The sequence below is a fragment of the Varroa jacobsoni genome, unplaced genomic scaffold (genome assembly GCF_002532875.2).
Source record: "Varroa jacobsoni isolate VJ856 unplaced genomic scaffold, vjacob_1.0 scaffold_590, whole genome shotgun sequence".
Classification (NCBI taxonomy): domain Eukaryota; kingdom Metazoa; phylum Arthropoda; class Arachnida; order Mesostigmata; family Varroidae; genus Varroa; species Varroa jacobsoni.
This window is the reverse complement of record NW_019213492.1, coordinates 67,575-87,820: the sequence shown is the minus strand read 5'-3', so window position 1 is coordinate 87,820 and position 20,246 is coordinate 67,575. Positions and strand designations below refer to the sequence as shown.

The window sequence follows — 20,246 nt, the reverse complement described above, 5'->3', positions numbered from 1 at the left end:
GACTGCGTGCGTCAACACACGACGCCGTTATGTGTATCCCTCAGAAATTCAAGCGAAGTTGATTTTCTTTCCTGCTGTAAGTAGAAGATACAGTGAGTGTTGTAATTACTTTTACCTGCTTACGCATGTATATTCGCAAACGATAATGTCGTTTATAGCTACCCACTATTTATAATTAGCCAGGCAAACAACCTGGCTTAGATTTTAGTGACTTCTGCTATGTTCATCAGACTGAGACTATGAGGATAAAATTGTTTGAATAGAAAAATTTATAGAGGGCATAATTTTCGTATGCGTCACTCTTCTTTTAGGTCAATTTTCTCACTGGTTGATAATATTGGATTAATAGCAACAGTAGGTGTGATCCACCTTTTCGAAATATTTATCTAAATATTTAATTGATAAGCTAAAAATAAATAATTAAATTGTGACTAATGATCTCATGACACTGTGCAATATGGATATTTTTAAGTACTAACGTATATATTGGATTGCAATAGATGAATATCGTTCAAAAAGCTTGCATTGATCATCGAGTATAAGGCGGATCTGAGTTTCGAATGCGGTTTAGTACCAAAAATGCGGTCGCTGTTCAAAGGGCAGCAATTAAATAGCGGAACAAATTTACATTTAAAAAATTTATACTTCTTTACGCGTTATTGTCGCTGCACAATTTCTTAGGGCGGGCTAACTACAAGTTGGCCCGTGAATATGAGTCAAGGTATATACCAAGGTGATTTTGAAAACCGGAAGACACCTGTCTATGACCCCGCCTAAAATGAGCAACTAATTGCTGGGTTGTTGAAAAACGACTAACCGTTTTAAGCGAAATTAAAGCAGTTTTTTTTAAACCGTTCTGATCGAATACCTTCTGCCATTTTTCTGATGACACAGAGATCTCACCACTCTAGGAATTCTGTGGCTTCAAAGTGAAAAGTTGTAGCAAGTGCTTTTAGCATTTCTCCATTGAATGAACACTGCCAAATTAACACCATCTAATGGAGTCCTGCAAAGGCCAAAATGGACAGAACTGGATCATGCAAGGTTCAGGCTATAGGATAAATACAGTGTATTTCCATCCAACTTCTCGCAATTGCTCAGAGGTTGGTTACAGATTAGTTCACTAATTAGCCTGATTTTTTTTTCAATGGCTTAATCTCGTTAGTTGTTTACTGCACACGTACGCACGCATCAAGCAGGTAGCAACAACTCATAAAACATGATTTATGCTTTTTACCAAGTACATTGCATAACCTTCTTTGACGCCAGGTGGGTTTTGCCACCTATTGTGGGTGGGACACATTTCTATTTTACCTTTTATTTGCACATAATTGTTATATGCGATCATGTTTATCATGTGTGATCAGCCGTTCTGGATAATGGTTCGACGTCGCTGCGTTTCTGTAAGGTTTCGTAAATGGAATATCAATGGAGCAAATTCTTTTGAATCATTTCGAGTAGCAGTCAAACATCGAGCTTTTTTTTGTAGTAGCCAGCCAGCCAGCTAGCCATCTCCAAATGATTTAGAACTGTTCCGTATTGGGTGTCAAATTCCTTGGCGACGTTATGGCCATTGACGTGTTTTTAGTTAAATTTTCGCGGTCATTTTTTTCGAAATTGATAGACCATTGCGAGGAGCATCTTCCATATAGAAATTTCCAGAAAAAAACTGACAACATATGTAAAAAAAACAGTTTTTTTTTATGAGCTTGGACAGATTTGTGTGTTTAGTTTAATAAAATTCCTGTAAAATATCATGAATCTTCCTTCTCTAAGCGCTCTACCTTAAATCTGAGTAAAGGCATTCTAACAATTTTAATACATCTACCTACCACTGTTATTCAAACGGCACTGGCGCCAATACGACGCGGCTGAAGTATTTGGCTTTAAGGTTACCTAGCTAGAGAAACGGTCAGTATGTTTCCATCCAATATTTTTCCTTTTATAGGGCAGTTTTTGTAAAGAAACCCGTATCATCTTTCCGCTCTCTCTCTTTTTTGAATAGATATTCTAAAAAAAAATTCGGAGAACGTTTTGTCCTCTAGCGTCGCTTTTACAGTGCGGTAGAAATTTAAGTAAATGGTGTCACGAGTATTATCCGTCACAAAGGTTCGCTGCTGGTTTATCTACTGATAACCCAATTTGATAAGCTCTCTTATATGCCAGAGATGTACATACATTTCGATTTATTCAGGGTAAATTAGATGTGTACCAACTAAATTTTGAAGGTTCACTGCAACTCGAAAAGCCAGCGCTAACTAGACAATACGCAGCTCTGTCTACAAATCTCTGTATAACATGAACTAATTACCGGAAGCATCAACGATTCAAGTACTTTGTATTATTTTGTATAAAATTGCAAAAACACTTCACACAAGAAAACTACAGTATTCTTTAACGGACGCACAAATGTTCTTATTCTTATACAAATGCCGTAGACCCCATCAGAGAAATTTGTCGATAGCACTTTTGGGACAAAAATTCCACTTGTTAAAGGCGGGGCATATAAACCCTATGAAAATGTAAACTCTTTCTGAATGGAGAAAAATGAAAACTGCAAATCCTAAGCATTGTATAAAAAATTCATTATAAACAGGCATGATGCATAATGAATATGTTAAAAGTTTGAGTGCACTACGAAATAAAATAGTCTTGCTTAACATACACAATATAACATTAATTTATAAAAGCCTATTATTACGTTACGGTTTGCCTGAACTGATAAGTTTGTTCCAACTAGTAAATGCCATTCTGTCTAATCGTAAGTAATCTAATATAACAGTTTTCATTAACTTGAAAGTTGTTTGGCGTGACGTGGCTTTAAGCTTTCGATGCTGTTGTCACTGTCGTTCTAAACTGAATCAGATCAAATCAACTAGACCTAATATTTAGTTAATATTTAAACTGTTTACTTCACAAATTTGTGTAATGCGGTGCACAAAAACTATGGTAATCCGGAATTACAGCCAGGAATTGAATGAAAAATATACACATATATATATATATTTTTCTTAATATATAGTAGAAGGTCGCAAGCTATGTGAATCGGAACAATGCGAAACTTCAGCAACGTTGTGTATAAGTGAGTATCCCCGAACTACTGTAGTTTTTTTCACAACAAGCTTTCGAGTTGTTTCATAAAGAGTTCTACGGCCTGCGTCATCATCATCATGCAATCACTCTCTCAATCCGTCTCAGCAGGAACTAGAATTGTTTGTAGACCTTACCTTTATAGCTGCACTCTGTGGTAAAGCCTGTTCATTAAAATTTCAGTGTCGAACTGGGCAACTATGAAAACATAGTTCATAGAGGACAGTTTCTTTATATATATATATAGTGGCGGCTCTCACCGCATCTGCTTTGCCCCTTTATTACATCTTTAATGGAGCCATAAATGTATCTACCCAAAGTTGATGCAATTATATACCCATATAGTAGTAGACAATTTGAAAGGGATGGTCCCTCTTTTAAATATTATGAATTACAAGTACGTTATCCTGGAATCTTCTATACTGTCCTGAGTGGAGCTTCTATATGCTCTTGCCACTAGGCCTCAGGAGAGCGGCGTATCCTTTGTTTCTTTCTGATGACGTGAAATGGATACGTAAAACAACTACCTATAATTTGTATCCTCAGGTTGAATACGTTGACAATTTCTCATTCCGAAATATGAACAGAGTATATGTATTTGTTTATTGGTAAATAAATTTCATCTGGTCGACCATTGACGTGTTCATAAGCTCGACATTTTTCCACGTCACTGTTTCGATGGAGAACATAAGGGAAGGATATTGATTGGTTACGTAACTATGAGGAGTGGGAGTTTCGTCTGTGTTCTCGAAAGGCTCAATCGTAGTTGTAATATCAGTGGCAATGGAACATAAATAAGGAGAGGCACTAATCCGAGCTTTTGTACAGCATCGTTAAATCTGCTCTGTAGCGCCTATTAATAACGAAAGGAGATACGTCTGTGCGGAGTGGAAAAGTAGCAATTAGAAAACGGACCAGCGGACTAACAGTAGATACAGAGTAACGTTACTTTTTCACGTTTTACAGGAGAGAGATCAATAATATATTTATTTATCATGAGAAAACTCTTCACGGCATCAATTCGAGCGTGCCAGTAGGTGTGAAAGGACACGTTCACAAGGAGGACTTTTCCGGCTTCCCGCCTATGTTGTTATTCTGTTTGTTCGGTAACAATATTGGCGTCGCGAGAAGTGAAACCTATCGTGCTTTACGTATTTTCTGACTGACAAACAAGCAGTATGCAACTTTGCTACAAGTCGTATTGTTACACAATACCTGTTACTATCGGTTGTCGTCAGATTCGAATGTGGCAAGCTAGTTACGCTCAGCAATATCATCTCAATTCTGCATGTCGACATGTGATTGCAGGTGTACCACAAGGTTAACGCCTTCGTTGCAAGCCACGAGCCAGACAGATGTGATATTACCGTTGTTATGTGAACATCATAAGATTCAGCACAGGTCTTAAGAAACATTAGAACTGTACCGAAAAGGTAACGAAGCTTTTTCTTAAGGTTAAGCAAACGCGTCCTGATATTTTTATAATTCACCTTTTATATAGTCAATAATCTGTTAGAGGTTCCTATAAATTTCGTTGCTAAGATAACAGGCCTCTTGAATTTCGCCCTAGCAGGATAGCCAGCTCTCAGTCTCAGCAAGTGACAGCTCTGAATAGTATATCTATATATAGTATAACAGACCAAAAATGATTTTATCCGAATCCTCATTAAGTTTCACTTTTCTAATTTTCCTTTTTTTTCTAGCTTCGATTTCCTGTCATATTCTGTTAGTTCGTTGACCAAATGAATAGATCCCTGGACGTAGCAACAAACTTTGCTCACATGCGCTAACCTGTCGCTTAAGCCTCTGTGTAAGGCGATATGCGGCTGTTAGCCAAGTAAATAAATAAGTAATCTTGTTTCAATAGTAGTTCCGTTGAATGGAGATAATTTTTTTTTATTAAACCAATCGACCAGCGCCATCCGACCAGTAACACAGTGCACCAATTTACAATAAGAACTATAAGAAAGTTTTTCTATTCTGTCCGACTTTGCACCGTAATGTTTTTTCGTCAAACAAGGTTACACGTTGTTACACGCTAGTTTGAGCCGTTTTTGAGGCGAACATACGCACGATATAAGGTTTTCCAGTATTTAAATGAGAACTGCCACCTGCTACTTCGAGTGACAAGGGCGTGTATAAGCCAGTACGAAATAAGAAAGTTTTTCAAGTTGCGACAGTATCATTCTGAATAATTCTGACACAGGGCACAATAACGGTGTATATTGCATAATTATTTTTGTGCATTGCTAAAGGATGAAACCTCTGGCTCGACGCTTCGTACAGAACAATGTCAACCGAGTAGATTAAGACACCCAGACACGACTGGAACCGTGACGAAACTTTCTCGAGGATAAATTGAAGACGTTGGACGCCAGAATTATCCGAACATAATTGTTTGAGTTAACGTAAACGTATTGACGACGCAATCAGTTATTTGTTCTATCAGAAGCTTGTTCGTGACCAGCCAGCAGCACGATGTCTACCAAAACAAAAAAAGACAAAGGTAAGTACCGTTCCCTATAATACACCGACGTATTACATATAAACACTTTAATCTGCTCATTACCGGACATTCGGTTCTTCTCTCAGATAGTTAACACGTTTTAATACAGCGAGCATTGAAGCTTAAATAGTATTCGAAGATCATATCGATCGCACATGAGCGGAAAGGTGCCGACAATCAGCTCTATTTTTGAAGGCTGGATAATTTGGGTTTGCTAAGGACAAGTTGGGCGTTGATGATTTTTGGCTAGTACAGTGGTCCAGTAAATTTCTCATCGATGCTTTCTGATAGCTACGCCAGCTTTGTTATTGGCTCTACCTAAAGCCATATTGTTTCCAACGTAAAGCAGGTTTATACTGAAGTACTCGCGAGTGTCTCTGGTTTGACTCCGCAGCACTAAAACAGATCGGGTCAGCGTCTTTTACCAACGCACATTTGACTCTATGATTTAACCCAACAATCTGTTATTGCTGTTACAAACCCAACAATAATTATTGCTGCTACACACTAAATGACTTATGTCATAAAGAAATAACTTCTAGCCATAGCCGTGACTGTATATAGCCGTTAATAAATTCTTTGGTGAGAAGTACGTCCCTTTGTTTATTTAACATTTTCTCTTATTCTCTCTATTTCTGTATCATTGCCGTCCGCTTTGGCTGGACTCGGCAGTTAAGATCATTGTACTCACTAGCAAGCTCAATTTGTCATTTTATAGCCATTCGTCGTGAGACTGTTCCTGCAGTCAGTTACTGCTGCCGCTGTTATTAATTGTATCGAGAATCACGTAGAACGAAATGCGTAGACTGTTTGTTGCGGGCTGTACTGCTTAAACTGCCACTTTTCCGGCGACAACATATTCTATTTAAACCTTTGCCTGTCTGTCCATTTGGAACGTCTGTCTGATACTGGCCAACTTCCACTGCCTGACCGCCAAATAGCCCCATGCCACAGCCACATTGGTTCTTAGCTGTCTGAGTGTTGTTATTTCAATGCCAGGGCAAAGTGATAAGCACGTGTTTATATATATATATATATATATATATATACGCAACGTAATAAAGTAACTGAAAACACAAGCAAAGAACATTTCTGCCACTGTAAGGTACACATTATAGAAGGGGTACGGGATTAAAATCAGAAAAGCTCTGCATTTACTAATATTTAAGACCAAAGCTACCGTCTTAGCTTTCGCCCTTATCCCCTATAGATTACTTTAGAGAAATTCCCTTGAAACGGAGTTTTTGCAGATGTACATCGAGATAGAATAAATAGTCAGTATGCAAAAGACTTCACACACAGTTAGTTTGGGTCGACTAGTAGATTTGTGAGGCAAACCCTTTGTTTCTACTGGGTTGAATGCTTTCTACAAAACTAGTTTCCGTGATATTTACCGTAGATCCAATCTACCGCTGGCATAATAGAGGGTAATGGGAGGGGGAATAATTTCTGCTTGCTTCTATGAACAAACAAACAAACTGGGCGAAAAATATTCTAATTGAAGTCACAGAGGAAGCCTTAGATGTGTGCTACGCTAGAAGTTTTCTGTGAAATGTATTATCACCGGAAGAAGCCATCCATTTAGCACTAGGATGCGATTTTCATTCAAAGAAGTGTATGTCTCTCTTTAAGTATCAACCATTATATACTAGACTAGAGTATGTTTTTTTTGACGCAGTATTGCATTAACTTTGCAGTAGATCAGAAATACCGTATGCCCCTAATCGCAGAAGCTGTAAAAGCTTGCCTTCGATTTCAGAGTCGGAAAAGGCTGAACATAACATTTTCAGTTTATCTGTATGGGGAAATTGGAACAGTTCTTGAAGACGCTTCGACAAATATTTTAATGGTGCTATAATTTCTTAACACATGCTATGGCTCGCACAAAGTAAAACAACTATCTTGTTTACTCTGGTCAAATTGATGTCTCGCGTAATACCTGATATCAGCTATTCCTGCTAGCGGTCTCGGTCTTTGTCAGCTTGTAGCGCGGGCTTTAAAAACCCATTAGCTCACAACATTTCAACGCAGTTCCCGTTTAACTAGTTTCATCCTACAAACATTTCGTTCATTAAGCTGTGACCAGATGTTTTCCACAGAACGCGATCGACCTGGCAAGGGAGCTAGTCATACATAGTCAACTTGAGAAAGCTATCTTGTCTCGGAAAACGATAGATTAGAACGATCTGTCGTCTTCAGACTTTATGGGTTCGCTCACCTTCCATTTTGTTAGCACCTGCAGGATACCGCTTTCAGATACTTGCTTTTGTTAACAATGAATTAATTATGCGTTCTCTTAGGAGTAAAGAACGACCCATTCCGGTTCGAGGGAGACGGAATTTCATTTAAAGGAAAGCTAATTGGCAGTGAGGCCGTCAGTAGTGTAAGTACATCACTGTGTTTGTTTGTCTTATTAAGGTTGCGCTAACTCTATCCTATGTTATCCGTATATTGTTATTCCCCCTGGATAATATGTTATTAAACGAATGATAAAGAAAAGCATAGGATGTATCCTGTGATAGCTAAATAGTAAACGATAGTAATGCAATCGCAACTCTTTCTAGAGGGGCGCTTGTTTTACGGCCTTTACTTCTCTCACTCCACTTGAACTTTTATAGGGCGCCAGCGGCGTCGAGCTAGCGTAAAAACTTTGTTTATTCCTTACATTTTGCTCGTGCACACTAAGTCAATACGAAAATAATATTGTAGGAAACGTTTTATAGTGGCCTTAGTGATACACCAGCTGTAGCTAATATCTCAAAGGAAAGTACGCTATAGTTAACGCTGTAGAAAACATTTTGCACACGTAATTAGTCAGTTGTTTTACAATAACGTGTTGTTTATAGCTAGATCTTTAATTGCAACTTCGTAGAGCTCATTATCACGCTGAGGAATATTTCGGGGACGCCCGTTCTAGCAGTGGATAGGCTTATCTGTTTACATAGAATTCTTCGAGTGGATATCGTGTCACTTCGGGATACTCCGTCCGTATATATTCCCTTGTTTCAACATAGCATTGTGAATAAGTCATTAGATTGGTAGTAGAAAGAAGCCATCAGATATTGACAGCTACAAAGATCATATCCATCTGGAGCAGGCGAGCCTGCTAGTTATCACCCAAATACGGAATAATGTTTTTTTTCTGGATAAGCAAGTTATACACATACTACATACCTAAGATATAAAGCAGCCTATATGGTGCAATATAAGGAATCGGTTGTTGCATACTACTCTGTCTCGCGCAGAGTTGGATGCTCCATATCGTCTGTCGCTCATCCCTCAGAAAGTGAACTCACCAGTTCTTGAACCACGGAACAATAGAGAACACAGATGTCTTCAAGTAGAGTATGTGCAAAGCATCCATCATTTAATATTTAGTGCTACCTTATTCCAAAGTAATTGAAAACTAATGCAGTAACAATTGCAGGACTTTTTAAATAATTACAAAGCAATCATACTGAATTGTCCCTTAAGGCATTCCCGCTTAGTTTCGAAATAACGCCTTAGTACTTTTCGAAATTCTATATTTGCGTGCACTGATTAAAAACATTAGTGAATACAATGTAAGCTAATTCAATGAAGACATATTTAAACTGCCGGCTTAAGATAGTAAATATATTCTATTTCGTTCTTTATACTTTCGTTATGAAACCGTCGAAAAAGACGAAAGTCTAACTACTTAATGTTCATTCAATCATCGTAACAAACGCCATTTGACGGCATTTTAAACAGCTGACCCTTTCGTGCCCGAAAAACTCTTGTATCGTGCGTACGAACCAATAATAAAAATCGAAAAAAAAATAATAGTTAGGCAACACAAGGAGAATAAATACCGAGGCAAAAAGTGGGTTCGAGTTTCAGAAGGGTTGGTCACAAGTTTTATGTAGATGTAGGATCTACATTGATTATGTTTTTCTAAAGATATGTTTCCTAAATATACGTGTGCTGATCGAAGAAGGATCAGTAAAAATCAGATCTGCCTAAAGGTCATCTGACAATTTCAGGCACGAGGTGACCGAATGTGCGCCGATGCAATGGCGCGTCTCAAATCCGTGGTGAAGGCGTCAGGCGAGCACAAACAGCGCGTCTCGTTAACTGTCTCACTTGAAGGCATCAAAGTAGGTTAAGGTGATAGTCAGCCGTTAGCCTTAGTACTGTTTTATCTGATATTACGCTTATGTATGCACACGTGCGATATACGTAAGAATACTTAATGACTAAATTTTGCACAAGTTAAAATAATCGTCTATCGTCTTCGATTTTTCCATAGGTGTTCGACGAAAAGACTCACGAGCTGATGTGCCATCATCCCGTGCACCGAATTTCGTTTATTTCGCAGGATCAAACGGACCCGCGAGCTTTCGGGTACGTGTCAGGCACACCCCTGGGCGGGCATTCGTTCATCGCCATCAAAACCGAGAAAACGGCCTCTCAGATCGTGATCGGTACGTAATCTATAGGTTACTATAGTTGTTGTCTATGTACACCATAATTAAAGGAAAAGAATTGTCTTTCCAACCAGTCTAATAAATAAATTACCTACATTTAAATAAGGTGCTCTCCGAAGATAGTTGCTTACTAGCATTTAGAAATTTTATTAAACCTTCAAGGATGGCTCTTACAGATAATTCGACAAGTATATGCCATACGTTAGATACTAAAATGGAAAAAAAAAGGCCTTGAAAGCGTAAACTTGCTTCTGGAACGGTCAGAAATGAAACAAAGTCTGTTTAGGACGTTAGTGGCTTCAAACGGCGCGAGGACGCAGGTCGACTGGCAAGTCTAAAACGTCCTAAGTAAAAATAAAATCGCAGCCATTTGCGAGCATTTGAAAGGTACTTCAATAATAAGATGTTAAATAGTCAATTACATTTTATTTCTTCGAACTGATTTTATTGTTGCCTAATTTATTATTGCAGCTCTTCGCGACCTTTTTCAAGTGGTCCTTGAAATGAAGCAGCACGAGATGAAGCGACGTAGTGGATCAACGTCTCACCAAAGTAACAACACCTCCGGATCTAATAACAATAACGCTATCTCTAATAACAGTAGCAACAGGCATTCGTCCTCCTCCTCCTCTGCAAACCATGTAAGTGTGAGCAGTGAAAATAAATAGCACAGCGTAGGCTTAACAATTCACAAGTTACGTTCATTTCTGTGACAAGCTAATCAGTGTTGTTGAAACACAGGTGGCATATAGCAACAAAGAAGCGGTCCAATATCTGAAGGCACCGCTGATAGGTAGCTAACTGCCTTTGCTGAAAAGCGTTTATTGATTTTCCTGAGTTCATTATCCTATTCTTTTGAACAGGCATACAATGTTCGTACTCGATCGGACCACTGTGTGTTTCTTATTTCTCTAGCCACATTTTGCGCAGCAATCGTTTCTGTTATAATGGTACAGTTCTCCCGATTTCGTTAAAGCATAGTTTTATTTAAAAAAAAAAAATTCATTGAAAGTGCTCAGCTGTTAGAAATTTACTCGAATTTGAGAATGTTCATTCTTAGGCGTGGCAAGCGATTGTATGTACTACACCGTTGTTGACTATAGGCTAAGGAACGCATCGCTTGCCCACCCGTTCAGACTGGCTGATAACTATAAAAATACGAAATTCTAGGCTAAACGTTTCTGTTCGGCACTGCAACCTGAAGTTACATCGAAAAAAGCGTAGAGAGTCCAGCGATACTCTACTAAATTTGGTCATTTTGACTTGAGTACGGGAACTATCATTTCGTAAATGTTCGTGGGATTACCAGCTGTAGAAGCAGGTTCTTTATTGAGCCGTTTATTATTATAATTGTAATATATATAGTCGTTCCGAGTTGGGCCAAGTGGTAATTGTTACTGATTAAAACAAGAACGTGTTATGGATAAGGCAGGTAAACAGGCAAAAATGGCAGAACAAAGATGAGAAACTTACGTCGCATGCCTAATAGTTTTGTCCGTTCTAGTGTCACACGTTAGTTAGATCAATTTTTTTACCCCATGGACCCTACGTAAATTTGTCAAACAAGACTTTTTCTATAGACATGACGCACCGTGTTGAAACTATGGTAATATTATTGTTCGCCGACATAGGCTTCGAGTAGCCAGTGACAAATTTTCTAGTCCACTTATGCGCTGCCTGGTAATGCATTGTTTGAGTACTTTTCCGCATAATCGAACTACTCTATTTGTCAGTACTGCCTGTGGTAGTGCAATCGTTTTGTTCCTTGTAGACTGAGCGGATTAAAGATTTTTTTGCTTTTTGCGATAGCTAGCAAATGCTTTTCTCGAATAGAAGTAGCCCAGTTAGCTATATGTACCTCAGCTTACGTAATCCAAGGCGGTAGCCCTTCCTTATCCGACCATTACAACCTGTAACTGTCATTGCCAGTGCATGTTGTGACCGATTGTATATTGCCAGCCAAGAAATTTTCAGATGTACTTGTTAAAGCGGAATCAATTATACATTACAGATAGTTACATACCCGAAGAAAACAGATAACTGTTTTGTAAGTTTGAAACATTTCCAACAGATTCCATATCAAACACCTTATTAACACCAAATTTGACTTTGGGCTTAATTTAAACCACTTATACTATATTCAATCAGAGCGATTGAGTATACGTTTGTATTTGAAAGTGTCAGTTTGCTACCTTGAAAAAGCAAAATACTCTATAACGTCAGGTATGGACGAATGAACTTAGTGTTGCAAGTGATATTTGCATCGTGTGGAAAAAAGCTTTCTATTTTTGCATTATCAGTACTTACACAGGTGGTGTTTAGTAATTTGTATGTAACGAGTCAGCAGTGAATTGATCGCTATGTAGTTTGGGTTCTTTCTTTAGCGGCTGTTGATACTCTGTCCATCGTAGTCATCGGTGGCATGGATATGTTTCGTGGTAGCTATAATTGCTCCCCCCAATCCCCCCACATCTAGGAGAATGGGCATGAGGATGGCCGTATCGATGGAAGTTTGTTGGACCCAGCTAGACCGGTGTCCAACAATGTTAACGTCGATTCGATGGTTACCGCTATTGCTGGTAAGGGGCAGTCATCAACCGAAAGCTCACGACCGGACGTTGCTGTCGTCGACGACCTCCTCGATCTTCAGACTGAGCTCGACTGCTTGCAACAGGTTTGTTTTGTTCATTGTCTGTGTGTTTAATTGGTTACCGGTCTGCCGATCCGGATGTTCTTCTGCCTGTCCCCTTCTCTTAGTTACCGCTACTCAGTCGGCTCATTTGCCAGATTCTAGATTATTACAATGGCCTGCTGGCTTGCACTCTTGGGCCGTTCTGCCCTTTGCTCTCTTTGTAACTTTTATATGGAGATGGGCAGCGTTTGTGTTACATGGATAACGTATTTATGCCATACACGTATCATATGCACATTTAATGCTTGATAAATGCTATGTATCGGAGAAGATAAGTTCCGTAGAAATGTGCGCATATATTGAAGTTTATTGACACATATTTGTTTTAATAAATCCAAGCGTACGCCTTCGCGAATCAATTATTCGCTTCCTTGAACGATTTATTAACACTTTATCAGATGCATGGCTTTGTTTGCTACTACGCTAGATTGATCCGCTTGTTCCACTTTGCGCCATGGTAATTATGTGCATTGTCGATCGAGCCCTTTGTTTCTCTGTATGAAATAGTCGCCTGCCAGAATTTTCTTTTTTGACGGCTTCTAGGGGGCGCCGTGGTGTCCTGGGCCGCGCGGCGTTTCGAAGTTCTATATGGGTATACTTTTAATATACGCCTATTTGAACTAGCTGGGCTCAGTGCTTAAACAACCTTCTTCAGTTCCGACTTACCATTAACGTGTATGTTATTTCGGCACAAATACATTAACTTCCTTTTTCTTATTTTGCAAAACTACAAGCTGATGAGAGATCGTACAGTGATTGATCGTGCACGCAACGCTTATTACACAGGTAGATGGTAAGATTCTATGGCAAAAGAGCATGGGTAGATAAACTTTTTATGCACAAACAAGTCGCAGTTGTTGATGGAGCGTCCATTTTACTTCAGATCTACTTAAAAATGACATAAAAGTTTTACCTTATTAATAAAAATAGACAAGTGAGATTTCATACTATTGTTTTATTAGTCCGATCCTTTTTCAAGAGTATTAACATTTTGCACTTTTTTTGTCTTGTACTTTATGACTTGACGTCAAAAACATGCGTTATAAATATTTATTAACTATAAAAATATTATTAAATATTATCTAGTACGATATTACTTGTTGGCTTGGGATACTGCCGATAATGATGTTTTCAACGGCATCTATTAAAATAGAGGCAGAAAACCTTCTGTTTCAGAAAAGTATATCTGAGTATGACTCTTCGTTCCGGCACTAGATCATTCCTACGAAATAGGTGTAGCAAATAACCGTATTTTCTTTCCGAATAACTCTAAATAATCATCTCAGCTATTCAACTCGAAGAGTACTTGCTTACAGAGCAGAACCTTAGACATAATGGCGCATTTCTTTTTGGAAGGCTGTGGTAAATTATGAAGCGAATGGATTGAGTAAAGCCTGCTCTGTACCGTAAGCATAGGTTTTTAGAGGAAGTTGCTGTAAAGATTAGCCTATATGGAAGTGCCTAGAAGAAAGTAAAAACATGTTACGGATTTGGCCCGAATAAAGTCAAGCCAATTTTTTGAAAAGTTTTCAGGCTCTGTGTGTGATTACCTTGACTGATTATTGTGCGTATGTGCGTGTGTATGTGTCTCTGTGTACGTCTCGTTGTTGTTGTCACCATGCATTTTCTGACCGAATAGGGGATCGAGCAGATAGAGGGGGAAATCAGCACGGCTGAAGCAGCATTTGGGGCAGATCCGTTTGGGTCGACTCATGAAGTAGCCGGACAACAGCAGGCGAGTACAAGTTCTATGGTGAGCGACTAAATCAACCCATTACCTAAGAAATTCTCCTCTCGAAAACCTTTTGAATAAAATTTGGCATTTTTGCTGGCTACGTTTGCCTTCAGATGTAATAGCATCCGCGTCGAACTTACTGCAGTAAATTTTTTTTATACATATGCTTTTCGTCTACTTTTTTTGCACCTACGGAACGCATCTTGGAGACTTAAAATTCATGCATTATGGGTTAATACGAACCTACGCGAACGTGCATGTATGTTGTACGCAAATGTAAGGTATGTGCAAATGTGGCCTGTGTCAATTTCAGCTGGAATCAAACGCTGGTACTATAAGTAGTGGATCTTCAGCGTATTTCCAACCGAACAAAGTCTGTCTGCCACCAGTATCGTCTGCCGGACCACACACTAGCGGGAGTTCTACTGCAAGTAATTTTTCGCCAGCTCAAACGACCGGTGCTAACCTGACGAGTCATCCCTCAATGTCTGTGGGCTGTTTTTCGATTAGTGGCCAGAGCGCACTTCTGCTGCCCCCTCCCCCGACGAGTTCGTTGCCCTCGACACCGAAAAGGACACAAACTCGCCAGGGCGGAGGATCTACCTCAGCGGACCTTTTCACGTCCTCATCATCTTCGGCGACTATAGGGGCTACATCCGCGGCCTTGGCAAGGGGAGTAGGAGCATCCTCATTGGATGCGAGTTCCAATTTTGCCAAGGGACCACAAACTACTGCTTCTATGACGTTGCCAAAAGGTTTTACGCCAGGTGAGTTCGAAGGTGAGAAAAAGAACTTGAATGAACCCTTTTGACATTTACGTAAAGGTAATTTGCTCGCACAAGAACAAATACGATCGGACAACATATATATGTAATAAATATTATTGATAAATTTTGCTCCTTGTTGTCGTTGTAATGTTATATATAGGGGGGATGCCATCTGCTAGTTGGGCAGAATCGAACTCGACAGCCCCTGACTTCACTGCCCAGTCTACAACGTCATCTTATTTCGGCTTCGGCGATTCGTTTGATGACAACTTTGGCCCGTCGGCATCCGCAACAGCACGGTCATTGGCCGATGGCGGTCCCCCAGCGGCTTCTTTCGGGCAGCAGCAGGAGCAACGGCAACAACAGCAGAGGTTTGTTCTCTATGGCACAACACTTAGTCATTCCGATTAAGTGTTAGTTAATATTTCACCTTTTGCATTCTCAAATTCGGTATTTTAGCTGAATAGAATAAGAGTATTTCTACTTCGAATACATGATTTACTGAATCGTACAAGAAAACATCGTAGATACCAAACATATGCTTTTTCTTTCTCCTATCTGATAGCAGAAGTGCTGGTGTTACCGGATTGTTCTCTCAAACGACGTCGCGTGGCTCGTCCATAGCACCGCCTGCTTCCTTGAACCAGACGCAGTTTAGCTTCGAGGGCTCGAGCCTTCTTGCTGGCGGTGGAAGCGGCATGTCCGCCACTTTACCACCTCCTCCGCCAGTTGGCGGTCATCAACGAGGGGCACAGCCGTTACGTAGCACCACTACCTCTTCTTCATCATCCTCATCAGCCGGGGCTACTATGACTGTATATAATACTCATAACGCCAGCAACAACCTTAACAGCGTCTTAGCGACCGGTCTTGTTGAATCGCTGGCCAGGACAAGTGTACACGGCGCGTCCGTATCAGAGTTGCTTTCAGGCAGACCATACTCCAGTAGCCGAGAGCATGCTACTGTAAGTAACTTCAAAATCAAACGACACAATTAACGATGAGGCAGAGATATAAAACAAAAGGCCGCCACAACCTGCCAGGATGAAATTTAGCGTGTCTACGATTGGTTTCAAACCTAGATCACTGGCTCTCTGGGTTTAGCAGGCAAACAGCTAACCACTGCATCATAACATGGACGAATAATATACCTTATTTGTTGCAAATACGGCTAAATCCTACCTGTTATTTGAAAGCGTAAGCAATCGGAACAAACCGAAGTCCCCAACATTTCTTCCTATCCATAAAAGGCCGCTAATTAGACTCTTATTAGAGACTGTTACCGTGCGCAGAAATAACGGTACTATTGTAGTGCAGTTGTGATAATATTGCTGTTTTTATTTGTGGCGGTTCCAGGAGTTGACCTCGAATCGCGGGGTGCTATCGGCTACGGCTGTTCCTGTGTCAGGGACATCTGTGGAAGGAAACGGTCGGTTCAACGCTGTTTTTGAGAACGCTCGTCCAAATTCAGGTCTCATCGGGCAAGTGGCGCCCGCGGCATCCGTTGATAGTGTCTTTGATGATTTTCATTTTGATGGAGGAGCCTCAGTGGGATCAACTAGTGTTCATCGTGGCCCATTGGGCGGCATGGGATCCCACGCGCCGTACGCACATCAGGGTGTGCAGCGTGAAGCACACTTTTCAGCGGCGCAATTCTCCTTCGAATCTGTGGCGTCGTCGTCAAATTTATCGAGAGGCCGTACGCAGGAAAGTACCGAATTGTTCGACCCGCCTCCAACGAATCATTCAACGCAGTTTGACATTGCGCCGTTAGTCAAAATACCCCCAGCGGTAAGCGGTTCAACAGCTGCCGCTGGCGGTGCAGTTGGATCGGCTGTAGTCGCTTCTGAGGGAAGCGGCATGTCAGAACCGACGCGTGCCGCTGGCGCTGTCGGCTCGTCGACGGTTCACAGTGGCAGCGAGTTTGCTTCTCCACGTTTCATGCCAACGATTGGCTCGTCAACCACCGTATCCGCAAACCGTATGTCAAACCATCACCAACAGCAACAGCAGCAGCGGAATCAATCAGCCGTTGGCAATCTTGCTACTGTCGTTGCCGCAGTGAACGCGCCGATGGCCGTCGGCAGTGTACCACCTGCCGATAAGTATGCAGTCTTCGAGAAACTGAAACAGGAGGAACAAGCGGCCGCGGCAACACCTCCACCGTTACCACCCCCGTTATCACCGCCTCGAACACAACAGCAGCAGCCGGCAGCGCGTGATTGCCAGATTGGACAGATGAGCATAAGTTCGATGGCAGGGGCAGCCTCCAGCGCGCCATCGTCGCTATTTTCATCGGTGTATGCTGCAGGAGCGTTAAAGTCTGCGGACCTTTTTGCAAACTTTAACGCGTTCGGGACATCGTCGGCCTCTATGCCAGCTGGAGTCGTTGCACCGTCGCAGTCATCAACCCAGGTGGAGACGATTCCGCCAGGTCAGCGTTTACTAACTGGCGACCTATTGTCTAAAGACTCAGGTATTACAGCGAAGTCTGTGAATAGCTCGGCGACGAACACAAGGTATACAAATTCCGCAAACACTGGTTTCGAATCAACATTCGAGAGCAATTTTGTCAGCTCAGCTCCCCTATCGCAGACTATCTGTTCCGGAGGCAGCTCACCTCGTGCAATTCAGCCTCAGTCAAAGAGCCGCAATACACAGACTACAATAAACGATTTCTTCGGAGAGTCGATTGTCGCATTTGAAGCCCATTTCGACGTACAATTTCCTACTCAGTCAAACGTGCAGTAAGTAAACAAGTATTTTATATATGTTCTAGTTGTTTTGTGTGATCCCTTGACGCAAAACTACCCAGCCCACTGCTTAACATAGGGCAGTAAAACAGACGTTTCCGTCATAGATTCCTCTACCGGTAGACAGTGACTGAATTAAATGCAAAATAATTGTGAGCTAAATAATATTACTACAATTAGTCCGAATATGTTTTATACTCTTGATTTCAATGCCCACCGATAAAAACTGATTTTACAAATGCAGTGGTTCTTCTTTATAACACATGAGGCTGTACAGTCAGATAAAACTCAACCTTTCCGTGTTACAAGGGGACACTTTTCTCAAAAGCAACTTTAATAGATAATAAAAATATTTTCCCTTTTTCTTTTGTATCTGTTCGTGCGATCGTTGTGTAATGATGTTATCATTATTATAATCTAGATCTGGCGACGCTCCTAGTAGCAGCAGCGTCACTGGAGCTGGTGCCGTTTTGATGAGCCACGGAAGCACCGCGAGCAGCAATAGTAATGGCAGCGAAACGGGATCGGTAAAGCGACCGCCGATGCTAAACGCGGCCATGAGGAGTAACCCATTCTGTGCGCTGAGCACCGAATCCACACCATCAGAAGATTTCAACACCCCACCCATTTCGACAACCACAATCGCACCTCAGCCGGTATCGATTCATGTTAGCCACAGTGGACAGGTGTGCTCTGGCTTGCGTGGTCAGAAAGGGGTAACTTCTTCTTCCAACGATAACTCTGTCTGCTCGCCGAGTGAAGCCACAACGGCCACAAACGAGTTCATCTCGGCCGCATCGAGTCCCTCAAGTGATCGCTTTGTGACGATGGCGTCGGGCTCGAGTCTTTCCTCTTCGGAGAACGACCTCACCTCCTCATCGCCTCCGCCAACCGTTGCGCCATCAAATCCTACCCGACCCCCGAGTTCTGGATCGTCTTGCCAGGGCTCTGTCGCAGTATCTACAACCGCCACTACTACTGCCGCTACTACTGCGACTTCCCATCCTTCTATTCCTCCAGCCGCTTTTCCTCCCTTCGCTTTTGATGCACCTGTAGCCCCTGCGGTAACCTTTGCCTCGCCTGTAGCTGTCATACCACCTTCGCCCGCTCATGCGCCCCCCCAATGCCCAGCGAAGCCTGTGTCAGTTCCCGACCCTGAGCCTTTTTCCTCTGATGCTGCTGCAACAAGCCATCGAAGTGAGGCCGCGACTACGCCCCATCCTCATTTAAGTGTTTCAACCGCAGCAAACCCGTTCTGTATGGGCAGCTTTGCCGAACAAGTAACTGCTGCTGCTCCTAGTGTAAACAAACAGCAACAACAGCAGGCGTTGAATCAGCTGTCCAACCAGGGCGGGACGACGTTCGTCGTCCAGTCTTCAGAAGTGCTTGACAGCGATAAAGATCGAGACGAAGGTTTCTTCGGTAGTAATACGGGTAGCGTATCGCCGTACCCCACAGTTCTGTCTCATGTTCATCAGCATTCTTCCTGTCCTAGTGGTACCGTTATCCAGAAGCTTCAGGCTAGCCAGCAGCATCCTCCTACCCAGCAACAACAAACTTTCCCCTCTGGCCCTAACCAGTTACCTCCTAAAGTAACAAGCTGTGCGTTGGAATCCCGAAACGGATCCGCTGGTGGTGCCCCATTCGGCCACACGCCATTCGTCACTCACTTTCCTGCGGTATTTCCTGAGAACGATGAGACTCAACCCGCTGTTAGTGTGGCTAGCCCACCTCCCAGTGGTATCTTCAGCAAAAAAGATGACCCGTTCAATGAGGACTTCTTCAATATGCTGAATAGTTCGGCGGGCCCTGACGCACCGGGTCAACAACATCAAATTGACTCCTTTTGGTGTAGGTAGCACAAACAAACAAATAAACGAACGATCTGAAGGCATCGATTCGTGTGTGTGTCCGCATCAACGAGTAACGTTCGGATCGCTACGGGCATGTCTACTATAGAATTGTCTAAGCACGATGGAAAAGTTTAGTTATTTTATTCATTAATCTATTATCCTTCAACACTGCATGCGCAACGCAGACGTTTGCATCTGACGTTCGACAGTCGATGGAGGATGGGACCACCGCATGTATTTACATCGGTAGAAGTGTCTACGAACAGGAGTGCCTAGAATATCTCGTTTGGGCTGCGTGTACAAGCTTTTATTTATAGCCAACAATAGGACTGCTTATACGTGAGTAAAGAAGTGGCGTATTCGTTATATAGAAGCTACTTGGAGCTGCTTCTATTATGATCT

At 41.6% G+C, this 20,246-nt stretch overlaps 1 protein-coding gene across 7 annotated transcripts in view; it reads left to right on the top strand.

Annotated features, from left to right (window-relative positions):
- Dab (DAB adaptor protein) overlaps positions 1–20,246 on the top strand; it is a 45,208-nt gene that overhangs the window by 23,081 nt on the left and 1,881 nt on the right. Inside the window, exons 1-14 of one of the 7 annotated variants that reach the window (XR_015311641.1) lie at positions 3,776–4,029; positions 4,399–4,523; positions 5,346–5,596; positions 7,897–7,979; positions 9,601–9,714; positions 9,867–10,041; positions 10,516–10,685; positions 12,521–12,718; positions 14,376–14,471; positions 14,785–15,238; positions 15,399–15,609; positions 15,804–16,203; positions 16,595–17,985; positions 18,413–20,183. Coding sequence is in view for 1 of the 7 variants with exons in the window: in XM_086968821.1 (XP_086824947.1) it covers positions 5,569–5,596; positions 7,897–7,979; positions 9,601–9,714; positions 9,867–10,041; positions 10,516–10,685; positions 12,521–12,718; positions 14,376–14,489; positions 14,785–15,238; positions 15,399–15,609; positions 15,804–16,203; positions 16,595–17,985; positions 18,413–19,842 (4,768 nt within the window). In the remaining 6 variants the exon portion in view is untranslated. Of the gene's footprint in view, positions 1–3,775; positions 4,030–4,398; positions 4,524–5,345; positions 5,597–7,896; positions 7,980–9,600; positions 9,725–9,866; positions 10,042–10,515; positions 10,686–12,520; positions 12,719–14,375; positions 14,490–14,784; positions 15,239–15,398; positions 15,610–15,803; positions 16,204–16,594; positions 17,986–18,412; positions 20,184–20,246 lie in introns of those variants that run through there. The other 6 variants (XR_015311640.1, XR_002681170.2, XM_086968821.1 and 3 more) reach the window with 6 other exon arrangements.